A 24,489-nucleotide genomic window follows, 5' to 3' on the forward strand; every position below is an offset into this window, starting at 1 on the left:
TGTGTGTCGGGGGGAGGGTGTGAGTGTGGGGCGGGGAGGGTGTGTGTGGGTGGGGGGGAGGATGTGTGTGTGTGGGAGGGGATGGTGTGTGTGTGGGTGGGGGGAGGGTGCGTGTGTGGGGGGGAGGGTGTGTGTGTGGGGGGGGGAGGGTGTGTGTGTGTGGGGGAGGGTGTGTGTGTGTGGGGGAGGGTGTGTGTGTGGGGGGGAGGTTGTGTGTATGGGGGGGAGGGTGTGTGTGTGTGGGGGAGGGTGTGTGTGTGGGGGGGGCGGAGGGTGTGTGTGTGTGGGGGGGAGGATGTGTGTGTGGGGGGGCGGAGGGTGTGTGTGTGTGGGGGGGAGGTTGTGTGTGTGGGGGGGGAGGGTGTGTGTGTGGGGGGAGGGTGTGTGTGTGTGAGAGTGAGGGTATGTGTGTGGGGGGAGGGTGTGCGTGTGGGGGGAGGGTGTGTGTGTGTGAGGGTGTGTGTGTGTGGGGGTGAGGGTGTGTGTGTGGGGGTGAGGGTGTGTGTGTGGGGGGGTGGAGGGTGTGTGTGTAGGGAGGGGGGGTGTGTGTGTGGGGGGAGGTGTGTGTGTGGGGGGGGAGGGTGTGTGTGTGGTAGGGGGGAGAGTGTGTGTGTGGGTGTGTGTGTGTGTGGGGGGGGAGTGTGTGTGTGTTGGGGGGGAACGGTGTGTGTGGGGGGGGGAGGCGGGGAAGGGTGTCTGTGTGGGGGGGAGGGTGTGTGTGTGTTTGGGGGAGGGTGTGTGCGTGTTTGGGGGGAGGGTGTGTGTGTGTGGGGGGAGGGTGTGTGTGTGTGTGGGGGTGGGTGTGTGTGTGGGGGGTGGGAGAGTGTGTGTGAGGGTGAGGGTATGTGTGTGGGGGGGAGGGTGTGCGTGTGGGGGGAGGGTGTGTGTGGGGGGAGGGTGTGTGTGTGGGGGGGGAGGGTGTGTGTGTGGGGGGAGGGTGTGTGTGTGTGAGGGTGAGGGTATGTGTGTGGGGGGGAGGGTGTGCGTGTGGGGGGAGGGTGTGTGTGTGTGAGGGTGTGTGTGTGTGGGGGTGAGGGTGCGTGTGTGGGGGGGTGGAGGGTGTGTGTGTGGGGGGGAGGGTGTGTGTGTGTGGGGGGAGGGTGTGTGTGTGGGGGGGGGTTTGTGTGAGGGGGGCGGGGGGTGTGTGTGTGGGGGGGGAGGGTGTGTGTGGGGGGGAGGGTGTGTGTGTGGGGGGAGGGTGTGTGTGTGGTGGGGGGGAGAGTGTGTGTGTGGGGGGTGTGTGTGTGGGGGTGAGGGTGTGTGTGTGGTGGGGGGGAGAGTGTGTGTGTGGGGGTGTGTGTGTGTGTTGGGGGGGAACGGTGTGTGTGGGGGGGGGAGGCGGGGAAGGGTGTCTGTGTGGGGGGGAGGGTGTGTGTGTGTTTGGGGGGAGGGTGTGTGTGTGTTTGGGGGGAGGGTGTGTGTGTGTGGGGGGAGGGTGTGTGTGTGTGGGGGGAAGGGTGTGTGTGTGGGGGGGGAGGGTGTGTGTGTGTGGGGGGGGGTGTATGTGTGTGGGGGGAGGGTGTATGTGTGGGGGGGGAGGGTGTATGTTTGTTGGGGTGGGAGGGTGTGTGTGGGGGCGAGGGTGTGTGTCTGGGGGGGAGTGTGTGTGTGTGGGGGGGGAGGTTGTGTGTGTGGGGGGGGAGGGTGTGTGTGTGGGGGGAGGGTGTGTGTGTGTGAGGGTGAGGGTATGTGTGTGGGGGGGAGGGTGTGCGTGTGGGGGGAGGGTGTGTGTGTGTGAGGGTGTGTGTGTGTGGGGGTGAGGGTGTGTGTGTTGGGGTGAGGGTGTGTGTGTGGGGGGGTGGAGGGTGTGTGTGTGGGGGGGGAGGGTGTGTGTGTGTGGGGGGAGGGTGTGTGTGTGTGGGGGGGTTTGTGTGGGGGGGGCGGGGGGTGTATGTGTGGGGGGGGAGGGTGTGTGTGGGGGGGAGGGTGTGTGTGTGGGGGGAGGGTGTGTGTGTGGGGGGGGAGGGTGTGTGTGTGGTAGGGGGGAGAGTGTGTGTGTGGGGGTGTGTGTGTGTGGGGGGGGAGTGTGTGTGTGTTGGGGGGGAACGGTGTGTGTGGGGGGGGGGAGGGTGTGTGTGTGTTTGGGGGGAGGGTGTGTGTGTGTTTGGGGGGAGGGTGTGTGTGTGTGGGGGGAGGGTGTGTGTGTTTTTGGGGGGAGGGTGTGTGTGTGTTTGGGGGGAGGGTGTGTGTGTGTGGGGGGAGGGTGTGTGTGTGGGGGGGGGTGTATGTGTGTGGGGGGAGGGTGTATGTGTGGGGGGGGGGAGGGTGTGTGTGGGGGCGAGGGTGTGTGTCTAGGGGGCAGTGTGTGTGTGTGGGGGGGAGGGTGTGTGTGGGGGGCAGGGTGTGTGTGTGGGGGGGCGAGGAGGTTGTGAGGAGGGGGAGGAGGGTGTGTATGGGGGGGAGGAGGATGTGTATGTGTGTGTGTGTAGGGGGGAGGAGGGTGTGTGTGGGGGGGGTGGGGAGGAGGGTGTGTGTGTGGGGGGGGGAGGGTGTGTGTGGGGGGGGGAGGGTGTGTGTGTTGGGGGGGAGGGTGCGTGTGTGGGGGGGAGGGTGTGTGTGTGGGGGGGAGGGTGTGTGTGTGGGGGGGGAGGGTGTGTGTGGGGGGGGAGGGTGTGTGTGTGTGGGGGAGGGTGTGTGTGTGTGGGGGAGGGTGTGTGTGTGGGGGGAGGGTGTGTGTGTGTGGGTGGGAGGGTGTGTGTGTGTGGGGGGGCGGAGGGTGTGTATGTGTGGGGGGGAGGGTGTGTGTGTGGGGGGGGCGGAGGGTGTGTGTGTGGGGGGGGGGAGGGTGAGTGTGTGGGGGTGTGCGGAGGGTGTGTGTGTGGGGGGGGAGGGTGTGTGTGTGTGGGGGGAGGGTGTGTGTGTGGGTGGAGGGTGTGTGTGTGTGAGGGTGAGGGTATGTGTGTGTGGGGGGGAGGGTGTGTGTGTGTGGGGGGGGTGTGGGGGGGGGAGGGTGTGTGTGTGGGGGGGAGGGTGTGTGTGGGGGGGGGAGGGTGTGTGTGGGGGGGGAGGGTGTGTGTGGGGGGGAGGAGGGTGTGTGTGTGGGGGGGGAGGGTGTGTGTGTGGGGGGGGGAGGGTGTGTGTGTGGGGGGAGTGTGTGTGGGGGGGCAGGGTGTGTGTGTGGGGGGCGAGGAGGTTGTGAGGAGGGGGAGGAGGGTGTGTGTGGGGGGGAGGATGTGTGTGTGTGTGTGTAGGGGGGGAGGAGGGTGTGTGTGTGGGGGGTAGGAGGGTGTGTGTGTGGGGGGTGGGAGGGTGTGTGTGTGGGTGGGGGGAACGGTGTGTGTGGGGGGGGGAGGGTGTGTGTGTGGGGGGGGAGGGTGTGTGTGTGGGGGGGGAGGTGTGTGTGTGGGGGGGAGGGTGTGTGTGTGTGAGGGTGAGGGTGTGTGTGTGTGGGGGTGAGGGTGTGTGTGTGTGGGGGAGGGTGTGTGTGTGTGGGGGGGGGTGTGGGGGGGGAGGGTGTGTGTGTGTGGGGGGGAGGGTGTGTGTGTGGGGGGGAGGGTGTGTGTGGGGGGGGAGGGTGTGTGTGTGGGGGGGGAGGTGTATGTGTGGGGGGAGGGTGTGTGTGTGTGAGGGTGAGGGTGTGTGTGTGGGGGGGGAGTGTGTGTGTGTTGGGGGGGAACGGTGTGTGTGTGGGGGGGGAGGCGGGGAAGGGTGTCTGTGTGGGGGGGAGGGTGTGTGTGTGTTTGGGGGGAGGGTGTGTGTGTGGGGGGAGGGTGTGTGTGTGTGGGGGGAGGGTGTGTGTGTGGGGGGGGGTGTATGTGTGGGGGGGGGAGGGTGTATGTGTGGGGGGGGAGGGTGTGTGTGTGTGTGTGAGGGTGAGGGTATGTGTGTGTGGGGGTGAGGGTGTGTGAGTGTGGGGGGGAGGGTGTGTGTGTGTGGGGGGGTGTGTGTGGGGGGGAGGGTGTGTGTGTGTGGGGGGAGGGTGTGTGTGGGGGGGGAGGGTGTGTGTGTTGGGGGGGGAGGGTGTGTGTGTGGGGGGGAGGGTGTGTGGTGTGTGGGGGGGGAGGGTGTGTGTGGGGGGGGAGGGTGTGTGTGTGTGTGGGGGAGGGTGTGTGTGTGTGGGGGAGGGTGTGTGTGTGGGGGGGAGGGTGTGTGTGTGTGGGTGGGAGGGTGTGTGTGTGTGGGGGGGCGGAGGGTGTGTGTGTGTGGGGGGGAGGGTGTGTGTGTGTGGGGGGGGAGGGTGTGTGTGTGGGGGGGGCGGAGGGTGTGTGTGTGGGGGGGGGAGGGTGAGTGTGTGGGGGTGTGCGGAGGGTGTGTGTGTGGGGGGGGAGGGTGTGTGTGTGTGGGGGGAGGGTGTGTGTGTGGGTGGAGGGTGTGTGTGTGTGAGGGTGAGGGTATGTGTGTGTGGGGGGGAGGGTGTGTGTGTGTGGGGGGGAGGTGTGTGTGTGTGGGGGGGGTGTGGGGGGGGGAGGGTGTGTGTGTGTGGGGGGGGAGGGTGTGTGTGGGGGGGGAGGGGTGTGTGTGGGGGGGGGAGGGTGTGTGTGGGGGGGGGGAGGGTGTGTGTGGGGGGGAGGAGGGTGTGTGTGTGGGGGGGGAGGGTGTGTGTGTGGGGGGGGAGGGTGTGTGTGGGGGGGGAGTGTGTGTGGGGGGGCAGGGGTGTGTGTGTAGGGGGGCGAGGAGGTTGTGAGGAGGGGGAGGAGGGTGTGTGTGGGGGGGAGGATGTGTGTGTGTGTGTGTAGGGGGGGAGGAGGGTTGTGTGTGTGGGGGGTGGGAGGGTGTGTGTGTGGGTGGGGGAACGGTGTGTGTGGGGGGGGAGGGTGTGTGTGTGGGGGGGGAGGGTGTGTGTGTGTGGGGGGGGGTGTGGGGGGGGGAGGGTGTGTGTGTGTGGGGGGGGAGGGTGTGTGTGGGGGGGGGAGGGTGTGTGTGGGGGGGGGAGGGTGTGTGTGGGGGGGGGGAGGGGTGTGGTGTGGGGGGGAGGAGGGTGTGTGTGTGGGGGGGGGAGGGTGTGTGTGTGGGGGGGAGGGTGTGTGTGGGGGGGAGTGTGTGTGGGGGGGCAGGGTGTGTGTGTGGGGGGGCGAGGAGGTTGTGAGGAGGGGGAGGAGGGTGTGTGTGGGGGGGAGGATGTGTGTGTGTGTGTGTAGGGGGGGAGGAGGGTGTGTGTGTGGGGGGTGGGAGGGTGTGTGTGTGGGTGGGGGAACGGTGTGTGTGGGGGGGGGAGGGTGTGTGTGTGGGGGGGGAGGGTGTGTGTGTGGGGGGGAGGGTGTGTGTGTGTGAGGGTGAGGGTGTGTGTGTGTGGGGGTGAGGGTGTGTGTGTGGGGGGAGGGTGTGTGTGTGTGGGGGGGTGTGGGGGGGGAGGGTGTGTGTGTGTGGGGGGGAGGGTGTGTGTGTGGGGGGGAGGGTGTGTGTGTGTGTGGGGGGGGAGGGTGTGTGTGGGGGGGGAGGGTGTGTGTGTGGGGGGGGAGGGTGTGTGTGTGGGGGGAGGGTGTGTGTGTGTGGGGTTGGAGGGTGTGTGTGTGGGGGGGAGGGTGTGTGTGTGGGGGGAGGGTGTGTGTGTGTGAGGGTGAGGGTGTGTGGGGGTGAGGGTGTGTGTGTGGGGGGGAGGGTGTGTGTGTGTGGGGGTGGAGGGTGTGTGTGTGGGGGGGAGGGTATGTGTGTGGGGGGGGAGGGTGTGTGTGTGGGGGGGAGGGTGTGTGTGTGGGGGGAGGGTGTGTGTGGGGGGGGAGGGTGAGGGTGTGTGTGTGTGGGGTGGGGGTGTGTGTGTGAGGGGGAGGGTGTGTGTGTGTGTGGGGGTAGAGGGTGTGTGTGGGGGTGGGGGGAGGGTGTGTGTGTGTGGGGGGGGAGGGTGTGTGTGTGTGGGGGGAGGGTGTGTGTGTGTGGGGGGAGGGTGTGTGTGTGTGGGGGAGGGTGTGTGTGTGGGGGGGGGAGGGTGTCTGTGTGGGGGGGAGGGTGTGTGTGTGGGGGGGGAGGGTGTGTGTGTGTGGGGGGAGGGTGTGTGTGTGTGGGGGAGGGTGTGTGTGTGCGGGGGAGGGTGTGTGTGTGTGGGGGGGAGTGAGTGTGTGTGGGGGGGAGGGTGTGTGTGTGGGGGGGGAGGGTGTGTGTGTGTGGGGGGAGGGTGTGTGTGTGTGGGGGAGGGTGTGTGTGTGCGGGGGAGGGTGTGTGTGTGTGGGGGGGAGGGTGTGTGTGGGGGGGGGAGGATGTGTGTGTGGGGGGCGGTTTGTGTGTGGGGGGGTAGGGTGTGTGCGTGGGGGGGGAGGGTGTGTGTGGGGGGGGAAGGGTGTGTGTGTGGGGGGATAGCGTGTGTGTGGGGGGGGAGGGTGTGTGTGTGTGGGGGAGGGTGTGTGTGTGGGGGGGAGGGTGTGAGTGTGGGGGGGGAGGGTGTGTGTGTGGGGGGGGGAGGGTGTCTGTGTGGGGGGGAGGGTGTGTGTGTGTGGGGGGGAGGGTGTGTGTGGGGGGGGAGGGTGTATGTGTGTGGGGGGGTGGGTGTATGTGTGGGGGGGGGGAGGGTGTGTGTGTGGGGGGGTGGAGGGTGTGTGTGTGGGGGGGAGGGTGTGTGTGTGGGGGGAGGGTGTGTGTGTGTGAGGGTGAGGGTGTGTGGGGGTGAGGGTGTGTGTGGGGGGGAGGGTGTGTGTGTGTGGGGGTGGAGGGTATGTGTGTGGGGGGGGAGGGTGTGTGTGTGGGGGGGAGGGTGTGTGTGTGGGGGGGTGGAGGGTGTGTGTGTGGGGGGGAGGGTGTGTGTGGGGGGAGGGTGTGTGTGTGTGAGGGTGAGGGTGTGTGGGTGTGAGGGTGTGTGTGTGGGGGGGAGGGTGTGTGTGTGTGGGGGTGGAGGGTGTGTGTGTGGGGGGGAGGGATGTGTGTGGGGGGGGAGGGTGTGTGTGTGGGGGGGAGGGTGTGTGTGTGGGGGGGAGGGTGTGTGTGGGGGGTGAGGGTGTGTGTGTGTGAGGGTGAGGGTATGTGTGTGTGGGGGTGAGGGTGTGTGTGTGTGGGGGGGAGGGTGTGTGTGTGTGGGGGGGGGTGTGGGGGGGGAGGGTGTGTGTGTGTGGGGGGGGAGGGTGTGTGTGTGGGGGGGAGGGTGTGTGTGGGGGGGGAGGGTGTGTGTGGGGGGGAGGAGGGTGTGTGTGTGGGGGGGGGAGGGTGTGTGTGTGGGGGGGGAGGGTGTGTGTGGGGGGGGAGTGTGTGTGGGGGGGCAGGGTGTGTGTGTGGGGGGGCGAGGAGGTTGTGAGGAGGGGGAGGAGGGTGTGTGTGGGGGGGAGGATGTGTGTGTGTGTGTGTAGGGGGGGAGGAGGGTGTGTGTGTGGGGGGTGGGAGGGTGTGTGTGTGGGTGGGGGAACGGTGTGTGTGGGGGGGGAGGGTGTGTGTGTGGGGGGGGAGGGTGTCTGTGGGGGGGGAGGGTGTGTGTGTGGGGGGGAGGGTGTGTGTGTGTGAGGGTGAGGGTGTGTGTGTGGGGGGGTGAGGGTGTGTGTGTGTGGGGGGAGGGTGTGTGTGTGTGTGGGGGGTGTGGGGGGGGAGGGTGTGTGTGTGTGGGGGGGAGGGTGTGTGTGTGGGGGGGAGGGTGTGTGTGGGGGGGAGGGTGTGTGTGTGGGGGGGGAGGGTGTATGTGTGGGGGGAGGTGTGTGTGTGTGAGCGTGAGGGTATGTGTGTGTGGGGGTGAGGGTGTGTGTGTGTGGGGGGGGGAGGGTGTGTGTGTGTGTGGGGGGGGGTGTGTGTGGGGGGAGAGGGTGTGTGTGTGTGGGGGGGGAGGGTGTGTGTGGGGGGGGAGGGTGTGTGTGGGGGGGGAGGGTGTGTGTGTGGGGGGGGAGGGTGTGTGTGTGTGGGGTTGGAGGGTGTGTGTGTGGGGGGGAGGGTGTGTGTGTGGGGGGAGGGTGTGTGTGTGTGAGGGTGAGGGTGTGTGGGGGTGAGGGTGTGTGTGTGGGGGGGAGGGTGTGTGTGTGTGGGGGTGGAGGGTGTGTGTGTGGGGGGGAGGGTATGTGGGGGGGGGGGGAGGGTGTGTGTGTGGGGGGGAGGGTGTGTGTGTGGGGGGGGAGGGTGAGGGTGTGTGTGTGTGGGGGTGGGGGTGTGTGTGTGAGGGGGAGGGTGTGTGTGTGTGTGGGGGTAGAGGGTGTGTGTGGGGGTGGGGGGAGGGTGTGTGTGTGTGGGGGGGAGGGTGTGTGTGTGGGGGGGAGGGTGTGTGGTGTGGGGGGAGGGTGTGTGTGTGTGGGGAGGGTGTGTGTGTGCGGGGGAGGGTGTGTGTGTGTGGGGGGGAGGGTGTGTGTGTGGGGGGGAGGATGTGTGTGTGGGGGGCGGTTTGTGTGTGGGGGGGTAGGGTGTGTGCGTGGGGGGGGGAGGGTGTGTGTGGGGGGGGAAGGGTGTGTGTGTGGGGGGATAGCGTGTGTGTGGGGGGGGAGGGTGTGTGTGTGTGGGGGAGGGTGTGTGTGTGGGGGGGAGGGTGTGAGTGTGGGGGGGGAGGGTGTGTGTGTGTGGGGGGGTGTGGGGGGGGAGGGTGTGTGTGTGTGGGGGGGAGGGTGTGTGTGTGGGGGGGAGGGTGTGTGTCGGGGGGGAGGGTGTGTGTGTGGGGGGGGAGGGTGTATGTGTGGGGGGAGGGTGTGTGTGTGTGAGGGTGAGGGTATGTGTGTGTGGGGGTGAGGGTGTGTGTGTGGGGGGGGAGGGTGTGTGTGTGTGTGTGGGGGGGTGTGTGTGGGGGGAGAGGGTGTGTGTGTGTGTGGGGGGGGAGGGTGTGTGTGGGGGGGGGAGGGTGTGTGTGGGGGGGGAGGGTGTGTGTGTGGGGGGGGAGGGTGTGTGTGTGGGGGGGGAGGGTGTGTGTGTGTGGGGTTGGAGGGTGTGTGTGTGGGGGGGGAGGGGGTGTGTGTGTGGGGGGAGGGTGTGTGTGTGAGGGTGAGGGTGTGTGGGGGTGAGGGTGTGTGTGTGGGGGGGAGGGTGTGTGTGTGTGGGGGTGGAGGGGTGTGTGTGTGGGGGGAGGGTATGTGTGTGGGGGGGGAGGGTGTGTGTGTGGGGGGGAGGGTGTGTGTGTGGGGGGGAGGGTGTGTGTGGGGGGGGAGGGTGAGGGTGTGTGTGTGTGGGGGTGGGGGGTGTGTGTGTGAGGGGGAGGGTGTGTGTGTGTGTGGGGGTAGAGGGTGTGTGTGGAGGTGGGGGGAGGGTGTGTGTGTGTGGGGGGGGAGGGTGTGTGTGTGGGGGGGAGGGTGTGTGTGTGTGGGGGGAGGGTGTGTGTGTGTGGGGGAGGGTGTGTGTGTGCGGGGGAGGGTGTGTGTGTGTGGGGGGGAGGGTGTGTGTGGGGGGGGGAGGATGTGTGTGTGGGGGCGGTTTGTGTGTGGGGGGGTAGGGTGTGTGCGTGGGGGGGGGAGGGTGTGTGTGGGGGGGGAAGGGTGTGTGTGTGGGGGGATAGCGTGTGTGTGGGGGGGAGGGTGTGTGTGTGTGGGGGAGGGTGTGTGTGTGGGGGGGAGGGTGTGAGTGTGGGGGGGGAGGGTGTGTGTGTGGGGGGGGGAGGGTGTCTGTGTGGGGGGGAGGGTGTGTGTGTGTGGGGGGGAGGGTGTGTGTGGGGGGGGAGGGTGTATGTGTGTGGGGGGGTGGGTGTATGTGTGGGGGGGGGGAGGGTGTGTGTGTGGGGGGGTGGAGGTGTGTGTGTGGGGGGGAGGGTGTGTGTGTGGGGGGAGGGTGTGTGTGTGTGAGGGTGAGGGTGTGTGGGGGTGAGGGTGTGTGTGGGGGGGAGGGTGTGTGTGTGTGGGGGTGGAGGGTGTGTGTGTGGGGGGGAGGGTATGTGTGTGGGGGGGGAGGGTGTGTGTGTGGGGGGGGAGGGTGTGTGTGTGGGGGGGTGGAGGGTGTGTGTGTGGGGGGGAGGGTGTGTGTGGGGGGAGGGTGTGTGTGTGTGAGGGTGAGGGTGTGTGGGTGTGAGGGTGTGTGTGTGGGGGGGAGGGGTGTGTGTGTGTGGGTGTGGAGGGTGTGTGTGTGGGGGGGAGGGTATGTGTGTGGGGGGGGAGGGTGTGTGTGTGGGGGGGAGGGTGTGTGTGTGGGGGGGAGGGTGTGTGTGGGGGGTGAGGGTGTGTGTGTGTGAGGGTGAGGGTATGTGTGTGTGGGGGTGAGGGTGTGTGTGTGTGGGGGGGAGGGTGTGTGTGTGTGGGGGGGGGGTGTGGGGGGGGAGGGTGTGTGTGTGTGGGGGGGGAGGGTGTGTGTGTGGGGGGGAGGGTGTGTGTGGGGGGGGGAGGGTGTGTGTGGGGGGAGGAGGGTGTGTGTGTGGGGGGGGGAGGGTGTGTGTGTGGGGGGGGAGGGTGTGGTGGGGGGGGAGTGTGTGTGGGGGGGCAGGGTGTGTGTGTGGGGGGGCGAGGAGGTTGTGAGGAGGGGGAGGAGGGTGTGTGTGGGGGGGAGGATGTGTGTGTGTGTGTGTAGGGGGGGAGGAGGGTGTGTGTGTGGGGGGTGGGAGGGTGTGTGTGTGGGTGGGGGAACGGTGTGTGTGGGGGGGGAGGGTGTGTGTGTGGGGGGGGAGGGTGTCTGTGGGGGGGGAGGGTGTGTGTGTGGGGGGGTGGAGGGTGTGTGTGTGGGGGGGAGGGTGTGTGTGTGGGGGGAGGGTGTGTGTGTGTGAGGGTGAGGGTGTGTGGGGGTGAGGGTGTGTGTGTGGGGGGAGTGTGTGTGTGTGTGGGGGTGGAGGGTGTGTGTGTGGGGGGGAGGGTATGTGTGTGGGGGGGGAGGGTGTGTGTGTGGGGGGGGAGGGTGTGTGTGTGGGGGGGTGGAGGGTGTGTGTGTGGGGGGGAGGGTGTGTGTGTGGGGGGGAGGGTGTGTGTGTGTGAGGGTGAGGGTGTGTGGGGGTGAGGGTGTGTGTGTGGGGGGGAGGGTGTGTGTGTGTGGGGTGGAGGGTGTGTGTGTGGGGGGGAGGGTATGTGTGTGGGGGGGGGAGGGTGTGTGTGTGGGGGGGGAGGGTGTGTGTGTGGGGGGGAGGGTGTGTGTGGGGGGTGAGCGTGAGGGTGGTGTGTGTGTGGGGGTGGGGGTGTGTGTGTGAGGGGGAGGGTGTGTGTGTGTGTGGGGTAGAGGGTGTGTGTGGGGGTGGGGGGAGGGTGTGTGTGTGTGTGGGGGGGAGGGTGTGTGTGTGGGGGGGAGGGTGTGTGTGTGTGAGGGTGAGGGTGTGTCTGTGCGGGGGAGGGTGTGTGTGTGTGGGGGGGAGGGTGTGTGTGTGGGGGGCGGTTTGTGTGTGGGGGGGTAGGGTGTGAGGGTGTGTGTGGGGGGGGAAGGGTGTGTGTGTGGGGGGATAGCGTGTGTGTGTGGGGGGGGGAGGGTGTGTGTGTGTGGGGGAGGGTGTGTGTGTGGGGGGGAGGGTGTGAGTGTGGGGGGGGAGGGTGTGTGTGTGAGGGGGAGGGTGTGTGTGTGTGGGGGGAGGGTGTGTGTGTGTGGTGGGGAGGGTGTGTGTGTGGGGGGGGTGAGGGTGTGTGTGGGGGGGTTGGAGGGTGTGTGTGTTGGGGGGAGGGTGTGTGTGGTGGGGGAGGGTGTGTGTGTGGGGGGGAGGGTGTGTGTGTGGGGGGGAGGGTGTGTGTGTGGGGGGGAGGGTGTGTGTGTGGGGGGGGAGGGTGTGTGTGGGGGGGAGTGTGTGTGTGTTGGGGGGGAGGGTGTGTGTGGGGGGGAGGGTGTATGTGTGTGGGGGGGTGGGTGTATGTGTGGGGGGGGGGAGGGTGTGTGTGTGGGGGGGTGGAGGGTGTGTGTGTGGGGGGGAGGGTGTGTGTGTGGGGGGAGGGTGTGTGTGTGTGAGGGTGAGGGTGTGTGGGGGGTGAGGGTGTGTGTGTGGGGGGGAGGGTGTGTGTGTGTGGGGGTGGAGGGTGTGTGTGTGGGGGGGAGGGTATGTGTGTGGGGGGGGAGGGTGTGTGTGTGGGGGGGAGGGTGTGTGTGTGGGGGGGAGGGTGTGTGTGGGGGGGGACGGTGAGGGTGTGTGTGTGTGGGGGTGGGGGTGTGTGTGTGAGGGGGAGGGTGTGTGTGTGTGTGGGGGTAGAGGGTGTGTGTGGGGGTGGGGGGAGGGTGTGTGTGTGGGGGGGGGAGGGTGTGTGTGTGGGGGGGAGGGTGTGTCTGTGCGGGGGAGGGTGTGTGTGTGGGGGGGGGAGGGTGTGTGTGTGGGGGGAGGGTGTGTGTGTGGGGGGGGAGGGTGTATGTGTGTGGGGGGGGTAGGGTGTGTGTGTGGGGGAGGAGGGTGTGTGTGGGGAGGGGAAGGGTGTGTGTGTGGGGGGATAGCGTGTGTGTGTGGGGGGGGAGGGTGTGTGTGTGTGGGGGAGGGTGTGTGTGTGGGGGGGAGGGTGTGAGTGTGGGGGGGAGGGTGTGTGTGTGAGGGGGAGGGTGTGTGTGTGGGGGGGGAGGGTGTGTGTGTGTGGTGGGGAGGGTGTGTGTGTGGGGGGGGTGAGGGTGTGTGTGGGGGGGTTGGAGGGTGTGTGTGTTGGGGGGAGGGTGTGTGTGTGGGGGGAGGGTGTGTGTGTGGTGGGGGGGGAGGGTGTGTGTGTGGGGGGGAGGGTGTGTGTGTGGGGGGGAGGGTGTGTGTGGGGGGGAGTGTGTGTGTGTTGGGGGGGAATGGTGTGTGTGGGGGGGGGAGTCGGGGAAGGGTGTCTGTGTGGGGGGGAGGGTGTGTGTGTGTGGGGGGGTGGGTGTATGTGTGGGGGGGGAGGGTGTATGTGTGGGGGGGTAGGGTGTATGTGTGGGGGGGAGGGTGTGTGTGGGGGGGAGGGTGTGTGTGTAGGTGGGGGGAACGGTGTGTGTGGGGGGGAGGCGGGGAAGGGTGTCTGTGTGGGGGGGGAGGGTGAGTGTGTGGGGGGGAGGGTGTGTGTGTGGGGGGGGAGGGTGTGTGTGGGGGGGGAGGGTGTGTGTGTGGTGGGGGGAGGGTGTGTGTGTGGTGGTGGGAGGGTGTGTGGTGGGGGGAGGGTGTGTGTTTGGGGGGGGAGGGTGTGTGTGTGTGGGGGGGGAGAGTGTGTGTGTGTTGGGGGGTGGGTGTGTGTGTGTTGGGGGGTGGGTGTGTGTGTTTTGGGGGGTGGGTGTGTGTGTGTTGGGGGGAGGGTGTGTGTGTGTGGGGGGGGAGGGTGTGTGTGTGTGTGGGGGGAGGGTGTGTGTGTGTGGGGAGGGTGTGTGTGTGGGGGGGTGTGTGTGGGGGGGGAGGGTGTGTGTGTGGGGTGGAGGAGGGTGTGTGTGGGTGGGTGGGGAGGATGTGTTTGTGGGGGGGAGGGTGTGTGTGTGGGGGGGAGGGTGTCTGTGTGGGGGTGAGGGTGTGTGTGTGGGGTGGTGGAGGGTGTGTGTGTGGGGGGGTGGAGGGTGTGCGTGTGTGTGGGGGGGGAGGGTGTGTGTGTGTGGGGGGGAGGGTGTGTGTGTGTGTGGGGGGAGTGTGTGTGTTGTGGGGGGGAGTGTGTGTGTGTGTGGGGGGGGGAGGGTGTGTGTGTGTGGGGGGAGGGTGTGTGTGTGTGGGGGGGGAGGGTGTGTGTGTGTGGGGGTGAACGGTGTGTGGGGGGGGAGGCGGGGAAGGGTGTCTGTGTGGGGGGGGAAGGTTTGTGTGTGTGTGTGTGGGGTGGGAGGGTGTGTGTGTGGGGGGGGAGGCTGTGTGTGTGTGGGGGGGGAGGGTGTGTGTGTGTGGGGGGAGGGTGTGTGTGTGTGGGGGGGGGAGGGTGTGTGTGTGTGGGGGGAGGGTGTGTGTGTGTGGGGGGGGAGGGCGTGTGTGTGTGGGGGGGGAGGGCGTGTGTGTTTGGGGGGGGAACGGTGTGTGTGTGGGGGGAGGCGGGGAAGGGTGTGTGTGTGGGGGGGAAGGGTGTATGTGTGGGGGGGGAGGATGTGTGTGTGTGTGGGGAAACGGTGTGTGTGTGGGGGAGGATGTGTGGGGTGGAGGGTGTGAGTGTTGGGGGGGAGGGTGTGAGTGTGGGGGGAGGGTGTGTGTGTGGGGGGGCGAGGGTGTGTGTGTGGGGGGGCGAGGGTGTGTGTGTGGGGGGGAGGGTGTGTGTGTGGGGGGGGGGTGTGTGTGTGGGGGGGGAGGGTGTGTATGTGGGGGGTGGAGGGTGTGTGTGGGGGGGGAGGGTGTGTGTGTGTGTGTGGGGGGGGAGGGTGAGGGTGTGTGTGTGTGTGTGTGTGGGGGGAGGGTGTGTGTGTGGTGGGGGGGAGAGTGTGTGTGTGGGGGTGTGTGTGTGTGGGGGTGGAGGGTGTGTGTGTGGGGGGGGAGTGTGTGTGTGTGTTGGGGGGGAACGGTGTGTGTGTGGGGGGGGAGGCGGGGAAGGGTGTCTGTGTGGGGGGGAGGGTGTGTGTGTGTTTGGTGGGAGGGTGTGTGTGTGGGGGGAGGGTGTGTGTGTGTGGGGGGAGGGTTTGTGTGTGGGGGGGGAGGGTGTGTGGGGGGGGAGGGTGTATGTGTGTGGGGGGAGGGTGTATGTGTGGGGGGGGAGGGTGTATGTTTGTTGGGGTGGGAGGGTGTGTGTGGGGGGCGAGGGTGTGTGTGTGGGGGGGAGGGTGTGTGTGTGGGGGGGAGGGTGTGTGTGGGGGGCAGGGTGTGTGTGTGGGGGGGCGAGGAGGTTGTGAGGAGGGGGAGGAGGGTGTGTATGGGGGGGAGGAGGATGTGTATGTGTGTGTGTGTAGTGGGGGAGGAGGGTGTGTGTGGGGGGGGTGGGGAGGAGGGTGTGTGTGTGGGGGGGGAGGGTGTGTGTGTGGGGGTGAGGGTGTGTTTGTGGGGGGGGCAGGGTGTGTGTGTGGGTGGGCGAGGAGGTTGTGAGGAGGGGGAGGAGGGTGTGTGTGGGGGGGAGGAGGATGTGTATGTGTGTGTGTGTGTGTGTGTGGGGGAGGAGGGTGTGTGTGGGGGGGTGGGTAGGAGGGTGTGTGTGTGTGGGGGGGGAGGGTGTGTGTGGGGGGGAGGGTGTGTGTGTGTGTGGAGGGGGCGGGTGTGTGTGTGTGTGTGTGTGTGTGGGGTGGGGGGGAGGGTATATGTGTGTGGGGGGGGAGGGTGTATGTGTGTGTGGGCGGAGGGTGTATGTGTGTGGGTGGGTGGAGGGTGTGTGGGGGGGGAGGAGGATGTGTATGTGTGTGTGTAGGGGGGGAGGAGAGTGTGTGTGTGGGGGGTGGGGAGGAGGGTGTGTGTGGGGGGGAGGGTGTGTGTGTGTGGGGGGGGAGGGTGTGTGTGTGGGGGGGGAAGGGTGTGTGTGTGGGGGGGAGGGTGTGTGTGTGGGGGGGGAGGGTGCGTGTGTGGGGGGGGAGGAGGGTGCGTGTGTGGTGGGGTGGAGGGTGTGTGTGTGGGGTGGAGGGTGCATGTGTGGGGGGGTGGAGGGTGTATGTGTGTGGGGGGGTGGAGGGTGTATGTGTGTGTGGGGGGGGAGGAGGATGTGTATGTGTGTGTGTGTAGGGGGGGAGGTGAGTGTGTGTGTAGGGGGTGGGGAGGAGGGTGTGTGTGTGGGGGGGGAGGGTGTGTGTGTGTGGGGGGGAGGGTGTGTGTGTGGGGGGGGGAGGTGTGTGTGTGGGGGGTGTGTGTGTGTGTGTGTGAGGGGGAGAGGGTGTGTGTGTGGGGGGGGAGCGTGTGTGTGTGTGTGTGAGGGGGAGAGGGTGTGTGTGTGTGTGTGGGGGAGGGTGTGTGTGTGTGGGGGGGGTAGGTGTGTGTGGGGGGGGTAGGTGTGTGTGGGGGGGGGAGGGGTGTGTGTGGGGAGGAGTGTGTGTGTGGGGAGGAGTGTGTGTGGGGGGGAAGGAGTGTGTGTGGGGGGGGAGGCTGTGTGTGGGGGGGAGGAGGGTGTGTGTGTGTGTATGTGGGGGGGAGGAGGGTGTGTGTGTCGGGGGGGAAGGGTGTGTGTGTGGGGGGGAGGAGGGTGTGGGTGTGTGTGTGGGGGGGGAGGCGGGTGTGGGTGTGTGTGGGGGGGGAGGCGGGTGTGGGGGGGAGGAGGGTATGAGTGTGTATGTGTGGGGGAGGAGGGTGTGTGTGTGTGGGGGGGGAGGAGGGTGTGGGTGTGTGTGGGTGGGGGGAGGAGGGTGTGGGTGTGTGTGGGGGGGGAGGAGGGTTTGTGTGTGTGGGGGGGAGGAGGATGTGTGTCTGGGTGTGAGGGGTGAGGGGGTGTGTGTGTGGGTGTGTGGGTGTGAGGGGTGAGGGGGTGTGGGTGTGAGGGGTGAGGGGGTGTGGGTGTAAGGGGTGAGGGGGTGTGTGTGTGGGTGTGAGGGTGTGTGTGTGTGTGTGAGGGGTGAGGGTGTGTGTGTGTGTGAGAGGGGTGAGGGTGTGTGTGTGTGTGAGGGGTGAGGGTGTGTGTGTGAGGGGTGAGGGTGTGTGTGTGTGAGAGAGGGAGAGAGAGGATGTGTGCGTGAGAGGGGGGAGATGTGATGTACATGGATTTTAGCAAGGTGTTTTATACCATTCCCCATGGTAGGCTCATTCAGAAAGTAAGGAGGCATAGGATACAGGGAAGTCTGTCTGGCTGGATACAGAATTGGCTGGCACGTAGAAGACAGAGGGTGATGTTAGATGGAAAGTATTCAGCCTGGAACTTGGTGATCAGTGAGGTTCCACCGGGATTGGTTCTGGACCTCTGCTCTTTGTGATCTTTATCAATGACTTGGATGAAAAAGGGGAAGGCTGGGTCCGTAAGTTTGCCGATGACACAAGGGATCATGTGGATAATGTGGAGGGCTGTTGTAGGTTGCAATGAGACATTGAGGTAAAATGAGACATTGAGACATTCCTGATGAAGGGCTTTTGCCCGAAACGTCGATTTCGAAGCTACTTGGATGCTGCCTGAACTGCTGTGCTCTTCCAGCACCACTAATCCTGCAATGAGACATTTCCAGGTTGAACTCCATCTGCCACTTATCAGCCCAGCTCTGCATCCTGTCAGAGTGTGAAGTGAAGGTCAAATCTGAATGCAGGATACAGGGTTAAATGCATGATTCTTGGCAGTGTGGAGGAACAGAAGGACCTTGGAGTCCATGTCCACTGATCCCTCAAAGTTACCACCCAGGTTGACAGGTTTGTTAAGAAGACAAATAGTGTGTTAGCTTTCATTATTAGGGTATTGAGTTTAAGAGCCACAAGGTTATGCTGCAGGTCTATCAAGTCCTGGTTAGACCACACTTGGAATACTGTGTTCAGATCTGGTCGCCTCATTATAGGAAGGGTGTAGAAGCTTTAGAGAGGGTACAGAGGAGATTTACCAGGATGCTGCCTGGACTGGGGGACATGTCCTTCTTCACTCCAATGAGAGAAGCCCAAGCTCCTTCAACCTTTCTTCATAAGACGAGCAGTGACTTGATAGAGGTGTACAAGGTGTTGAGAGGCATAGATAGAGTGGACAGCCAGAGACTTTGTTTAATGGCAGAAATGGCGATCATGAGGGGACATAATTTGAAGGTAAATGGAGGGAGATTTATGGGAGATGTCAGAGGCAGGTTCTTTCCTCAGAGAGTGGTGGGTGAATGAAATGGACTGCCAGCAGTGACAGTAGAGGCAGAGACATTAGGGACATTAAAGTGCCTCTTGGATAGGCAGATGGAAGTTCGCCGAACCGACATACCCTTCATTGTACTAATCTTAGAGTAGGAGAAAAGGCTGACACATTGAGGGCCGAAGGGCCTGGACTGTGCTGTACTGTTCTATGTTCTATGGCTGTTTGATCCACTCCTTTTCCGAAATGTATCAGTCTCAGACTGCTCCCTTTCCTCACTATCTCCCAGGCCTCCAATTTAAATCCTCCCAAGCAGCCCTAGCAAATCTCCCTTCCCGTATATCAGTCCACTTCCAATTTAAGTGGAATCTATCCTTCTTATACAGATCACTTCGACCTCCAAAGAGATTCCAATGATCCAAACATGTGAACCCTTCTCCCCTGCACCAGCTCCTCAGACACACATCCTCCTATTCCTGCCCTCACTAGCTCGTAGCACTGGGAATAATCCAGATATTACTTCTCTGGAGGACCTCCTTTTAAATTCCTGCCAAACTTCCACTATTCTCTCCCAGAATCCCATCCATTTCCCTTCCTATATTGTTAGTTCCAATGATTCCTGCTGATCTCTCTCCCCTTTGAGAATATTCTGCAGCCTCTCCCAAGATATCCTTGACTCTGGCACCAGGGAGGCAACATGGAGAATGGGGTTGAGAAATATATCAGCTATGATCAAATGGTGGAACAGACCGGATGGGCTGAATGGTCTAATTCTGATCCAGTGTGTGGGGGGTTATTTATGTAGATTTGGGCGGGGTGGTGGGGAGAGAGAGAGAGAGATAATGTGTGTGCGATTGTCATGGGGAGGTATGTATATCTGATGGAAGAGAGGGAATGTATACGTTTGTAAGGGGGTGGTGATGTGTGTACCTCTGAGAGGGGATGCATGTGTTTGTGTCTGGGGAGGAGGAGTGTGTGTGTGTGTGTGTTCGGGGTTGGGGGGGAAGGGGGATTCATGTTTATGGGGGGACGTGTGAGTGGGTGTTTTGTGTGTGTGAGTGGGTGTGTGTGTGTGTGTGTGGTTGTTTGTTTGGGGGAATGTGCCATGTCGGAGGTGGCTGTGTTCGGGGAAGGTTTTGTGAGTGCGGTGAGAGGAATGTTGCCTTCTGCGGGTGGGATATTCTTCATTCTGTTCTTTTACCCTGATGGAAGGTATGATCTGTCTGGTTAGCAAACCAAACAGTACTTTTCACAGGATCTCAGTACATCTGACAATAATAAATCACAACAAATCTGTGTGTGGCAGTGTATGAGAAATGGGGTGAAGAGTGGATATGTGTGTGTGTGTGTGTGTGTATTTGTGAGCAATGTGTGTGTTGTGGGGGGGGATATGCATGTCTGAGGTGGTGTGTGTGTGGATAGATACATGTGTTTGTCAGGGGAGGCTGCGTGTGTCTATCTTGTGGATGTTTTTGTGAGTGTATAGGTGTGTGGGGGGGATATGAGTGTGTGGTGTGTGAGAGAGGGGGATCTGTGTTTGGGGCATGGCCTAGTGTGAGCGGGAATGTGAGAGAGAGAGAGAGAGAGAGAGAGAGAGAGAGAGAGCGGATGTGGGTGAGTGAAGTGAATGTGTGGGGAAGGGGTGGTCTGTACGTGTGAGGGGTGGGCATGTCTTGTGTGTGTGTGTGGGGGGCGGGGAGGAATTGATAGGTAGGGGGTTGACGTGTGTGTTTGATGGATGACTGTGTTTTGTGTGTTGGTGCGATATGTATATGTGAAGGATTGTGTGTTTGTGTTTGTGTGAGAGAGGTGGGAATGTGCGTGTGTGTGTGTTGCGATGTCTGTGAGAGGAGAGATGTGTGGGGGGGGGGGAGTGTGTATGTATGTGTTGGGGCGATGTGTGCGAGAGGGCAGTGTGTGGGAGGAAATGGGTGTGTAGTGAGGCAGTGTGTGTCTGTGTGTCCAGTGGCATGGTGCGTGTGTGGGGGCGTAGTGTGTGTCTGTGTGTATGGCGGTGGGGTGGTGTGTGGGGGGGAGTGTGTGTGGGGGGAGTGTGTGTGGCAGTGGGGGGAGTGTGTGTGGCGGTGGGGTGGTGTGTGGGGGGAGTGTGTGTGGCGGTGGGGGGAATGTGTGTAGCGGTGGGGTGGTGTGTGGGGGGGAGTGTGTGTGGGGGGAGTGTGTGTGGCGGTGGGGTGGTGTGTGGGGGGAATGTGTGTGGGGGGAGTGTGTGTGGCGGTGGGGTGGTGTGTCGGGGGAGTGTGTGTGTGGGGGGAGTGTGTGTGGCGGTGGGGTGGTGTGTGGCGGTGGGGTGGTTTGTGGCGGGAGTGTGTGTGGCGGTGGGGGGAGTGTGTGTGGCGGTGGGGTGGTTTGTGGGGGGAGTGTGTGTGGGGGGTGTGTGTGTGGCGGTGGGGTGGTGTGTGGGGGGAATGTGTATGAGAACACAAGAATATGGGTCAGTATCATACTGTGAAGTGCAGTCGGAGGCAGGTGATAAATGTGGATCTTCATAGTGATTCCAAATGCTGAAAATAAAAAATAATTAAAAAACAAAATCGACAAATAAATTATTCAAATCCCTGGCTCTTGTGTCTTGAAATATTTCTAAATCCATTGCTTCCATGTCTCTCCAGCCTTTTTCAGGATTATTCTGAGTTTATACCCAATGGATTATAGCTCCAGCTGCCTCAGTGAGAACAAGCTCCTGTTTGTGGGAGTCCCACTGTCATTCATTATTTTCCAATATCATGGGGGAGTGAAATGGGTTTCCACAAAAGTGGAAGTGGAAATGCTGAATCTGATCTCAAAATACCAATTAAATCTCCTGAAATCCAATGTCATTGAAAGGAATTCAGCTGGTACAGGTTAGACTGAGGTAGGGCCATTGGGAAAGAGCTTTATTGAAACAGTGGGGACAGGTCAGAGAATGTTCACTCGGTGGGTTCCTGGGATGAAGCAGTTCCCTTGTGATGGAAGGATTCAGGCTGGGGCTGTACTCATTGGAGTTTAGAGGAATGAGAGGTTCTGATTGAAATGTATAAGATGGTGAAGGTGTTGACAGAGTAGACATTGAGAGGCTGTTTCTCTTCGTGGGGGAACCTGGAACCAGGGACAGAGTTTCAAAGTAAGGGCCCTGACAATTAACATGGAGATGGGGAGGGATTTTGTGTCTCAGGATCATTAATCTTTGGAATTCTCTCCCCCTCGAGAGCAGTGGAGCCCAGTTCATTGAATATATTGGAAACTGAGTTAAACAGGTTTTTGATCAATGAGGGAGTTGAAGGTTGTGGGAGTCAGGCAGGAAAATGGAGTTAAGGTCACAATCAGATCAGCCGCCATCTTTATGAATGACAGGGCAAGCTCTCGGGGTCACTCCTGCTCCTGTTTCTGATGTACAATGTTCACATGGGATTTTCACATGGACATTGCTTTGAGTTGTCAGCTTTTGAGTTTCTTTCCTTGTCTGTTAAAAATAGTTTTAAGTTCAAATCTTACCTTTACAGTCACAAATTCTCTTCCACTCTGGAAACAGAAATAATAAATAAACTGAATAACTTGCTGTGACATGAAGCATAAATAATTCCACACACAGGTTTTTACAGACATTTTTACCAAGCTGTGGTAAATGCAGCTTGGAGACCTTCTGTGGCATTGCTCATTATAAATTAGAAGATAAGAAGCAAATTTTCACAACCGTTACTGAGGGCGGTAGCTCCAGTCGGGATATTTCTGGACTCCCTTCAGTAAGAAGAACCCTGAATTGTGTAATTGTTCACTCCAAAGACAGTGGTGGGTCAGGGTGTGGGAGTTGGGGACAGGGTTTGGTGGGGGCAGGGGGGTGCTGAATGTAGTGGGAAAGTCTGGGTCAGAGTGGGGCTCACTGATCCTGGAAACAGACCCTGGGTCATCAAAATGACAGGTGAGTGCTGAGGGGGGCTGGTTAGAGACCCTGCCTTGGTTCTCTGGGACTTCCTCCCCCTGCTGTTTATACAACCAAGGGGCTCTCTATCCCTGAACTCTCTCATTCCTTCACCCAATCCACATGGTCCCTCATACTCACAGTGTCAACTCATCTCTCAAAACAATTCCGATGCCCCCCTCTGATACTCCCCGTGCCAGCTCAATGTTTACCCATGTCCTTCAGACTCTCCTCGTGATTGAGTTGACATGGAAAATTTGAGCAATGTCAAATAATGCCCCAATAACAGGGACTGGCTGGGGGCCATGGGTAAGACCCTCTGACCTTACACTGCAAGAGATTCCTGAATCTAGCCCATAATTCCTCCGAGAGGCAGCATCAGGGTCTTGTCACGGCAAATGGCTCATTTCTCCGACCTGAGTGTGGTTCAGAGTGGGGAAGGAGTTTGGAGGATCAGTTAGGATTGTGGGAAGCAGGAATTTTCAGAATTCAGCAGATCCAATTTGAACAGAGTCCTATGATTGGATGGAATAGTTTATGCACTCCTGACGTGGCCTGTCACTGGAAACTTACTGATGGGGGTTAACAGGAAACAGTTGTGGATGGAGCAAGGAGCAGTTCCTGTCTATTTTCAATGCTTCAGTAGATACACAGAGTGGTGTTGGAGTGTCATTGGCAGTGGTGGAGCTTGGTGCCTGGAGCAGGGTCTGCAGTGGGCCTACAGCGGGCACTAATGGGTCATCAGCTGTGCCAGTGATCGGTGGGTCATCGAAGTTTGATGTGGAGCAGAGGGAGCTTCCTGGCACAGCCTGGGGACGAGGCCCAGTGCGGACTGGAGGTAAGACCCAGCTCGGTCCGGTTGAATGACTGTGAGGCTGAACCTTTTATTTCTCTATTCTTCTAATTTATTCCGAAGATTCTGGACCTCTCTACCTTTGTACCTAAGACGGTGCCATAAGGGGCGACTTTGTAAACTTCTGACTTCACTCATGTGAGTCCATGACAATAAACTAAGAATTCTAATTGTAGGATCTAATTGTCAGTTCTGCAGCCAAGGAGTCTTCACTTTCGTGATGAAGTTTCTTTTTGTTATTCTGCTAAGTATTTAGAACCTTTGTAAGGTTATCAGAAACACCAGGACACAATACCAAACGGAGCTTGAGACCCAGACTAATCACACAGACCCCCATCACTTGTAACCAGGCTTACACAACATAACTGGCTACAAAGTGAAGTCAAACAGAATCACGGGTAACAGTACATCCCTCCCTGATGAGCTCAACGTGTTTGATGCTCATTTTGAACAGAAGGTCAGTGAAATGACATCACCTCTCCCAATAGCCTCGGGTAGGGCCTGTACCCACGGTCACTGCTACAGACATTAGATCTGTCTCTTGAGAGTGAACCGATGGAAAGGGACTGGTCTGGCTGGAGTCCCCCACTGTGCACTCAGACCCTGTAGGGACCAGCTGGCAGGAGTATTCACTGATATGTTCAATCTCTTATTACTACAGTTTGAAGTTCCCATTTACTTCAGGAAGATGGTTATCATTCCCGGTGCAAAAGCAAAATCAGGCAGCGTGCCTCAATGCCTACCATCCGGTGGCTCTGACGTCATAATTATAACATGCTTCAAAAAGTTAGTCACAGCATCAACCCCAGCCTCCTCGCTTGCCTTGATTAATCCTGTGCAGTTTGCCGACTGGGGTAACAGGTCCATCGCAGACACCATCTCCTTAGCCCTACACTTATCCCTGGAATACCTGGATAACACGGACATCTATCCCAGACTCCTATCCATTGACTTTAGTTTCACCTTCAACATTATAATTCCAACAAAATTAATCCCCAAACTCTGAGACCTAGGACCCTGCTCCCCCCTCCACAACTAGATCGTTGACTTCCTGACCCACAGACCCCAATCAGTAAGGATCGGTAACAGCATCTCCTCCACGATAATCCCGAACACCGGCTGCATTCTCAGCCCCTTACTGTACCCCTTATACATTCACAACTGTGGGGCCAAATTCAGCACCAACTCCTTCACAAATTTACTGATGACACCACCATAGTGGGTCAGATCTCAAACAACGGTAAGAGAGAGTACAGGAAAGAGTCGGACATCTTCATGTCATGGTGTAAAGCCAACTGTTTCTCGCTGAATGTCAGCAAAGTGAAGGAGCTGGTCATCGACTTCAGGCAGTTGAGTGGCAGACACAGCCCTGTCTGTATCAATGGTGCTGAGGTGGAGGTTGGAGACAGCTTCAAGTTCCTCGGATTGATTACCATCAGCAATCAATCCTGATCCATACACACCGACACACCAGTGTCTCTACTTTCTCAGAAGCCTCATGACATTCAGCATATCTGCAATGACTTTTACCAATTTTTATCAATACACAATAAAAACCATCCTATCCGGATGCATCACAGCTCAGTACGGCAACTGCTCTGCCCAAGATCCACAAGGAACTACAGAAGGTTGTGAGTGCAGCCCAGTCCCTCACGAAAACCAACCTTCCTTCTATTGACTCTGCCTATGCTTCCCAGTCAAAAAGTGCAATGCAGGAAAAGCACAGCAGGTCAAGCAGCAGCCAAGGAGTGGGAGTATTGACATTTTGGGCATAAGCCCTTCATGAAGAGCTTTATGCCCGAATCATTGCCTCTCCTGCTCCTTGGATACTGCCTGACCGGCTGTGCTTTTCCAGCAGCACATTTCAAACTCTGATCTCCAGCATCTACAGACCTCACCTTTTTCCTATACTTCCCAGTGCCTCAGGAATGCAGCCAACATCATCAAAGACCCCTCCCATCTCAGTCATACTCTTTCCCACCCTATTCCATCATAGTAGTCCATCTGGATTGGAAAATTGCACATTATTCTGCTTTTTAAGCAGGGTAAAATAGGAAAACTAGGGAATTATAGACCAGTAAGCCCATTAATTCCTTTCACAGCCTCAGCTCCCAGGGATTTTAATTCAATTAATTTTGTCATTTGCAATGTTTTACTTCCATTAATTTCATTCAGTCCCTGTTCCTAATTCACTCTGAATTTCCTCAAAACTTCTGGCAAGCTATCCTCCTTTACTGTAAATATTGAGGCATAGGGTGTAGGTTTGCTCGCTGAGCTGTAGGGACATCTACACCCTAAACCTCAACCTGAGCTACAAACCTTCACAAACCTTGCATATTGAGGCATAGTAATTATTCAACATTTTCCCACAATATCGCCACTTTCAGTCTTCAGTGGGTTAACACTCGTCCTGACCGCCCTCCTTCCCTTTTAGTAACTCTTACATTTGTCTTATT

General features: G+C 60.9%; 2 protein-coding genes across 2 annotated transcripts in view; one reads left to right on the plus strand and one right to left on the minus strand.

The window, feature by feature from the left end:
* LOC140455111 (butyrophilin subfamily 3 member A2-like) overlaps nucleotides 1-24,489 on the plus strand; it is a 307,710-nt gene that overhangs the window by 44,288 nt on the left and 238,933 nt on the right. The window lies entirely within an intron of this gene.
* Nucleotides 1-24,489, minus strand: part of LOC140455283 (butyrophilin subfamily 1 member A1-like) — a 98,178-nt gene that overhangs the window by 8,779 nt on the left and 64,910 nt on the right. The window contains exon 7 of the mRNA XM_072550028.1: nucleotides 20,757-20,783. Within this exon, the coding sequence (XP_072406129.1) occupies nucleotides 20,757-20,783 (27 nt within the window). The remainder of the gene's footprint in view (nucleotides 1-20,756; nucleotides 20,784-24,489) is intronic.

The sequence above is a fragment of the Chiloscyllium punctatum genome, chromosome 30 (assembly GCF_047496795.1).
Source record: "Chiloscyllium punctatum isolate Juve2018m chromosome 30, sChiPun1.3, whole genome shotgun sequence".
NCBI lineage: Eukaryota > Metazoa > Chordata > Chondrichthyes > Orectolobiformes > Hemiscylliidae > Chiloscyllium > Chiloscyllium punctatum.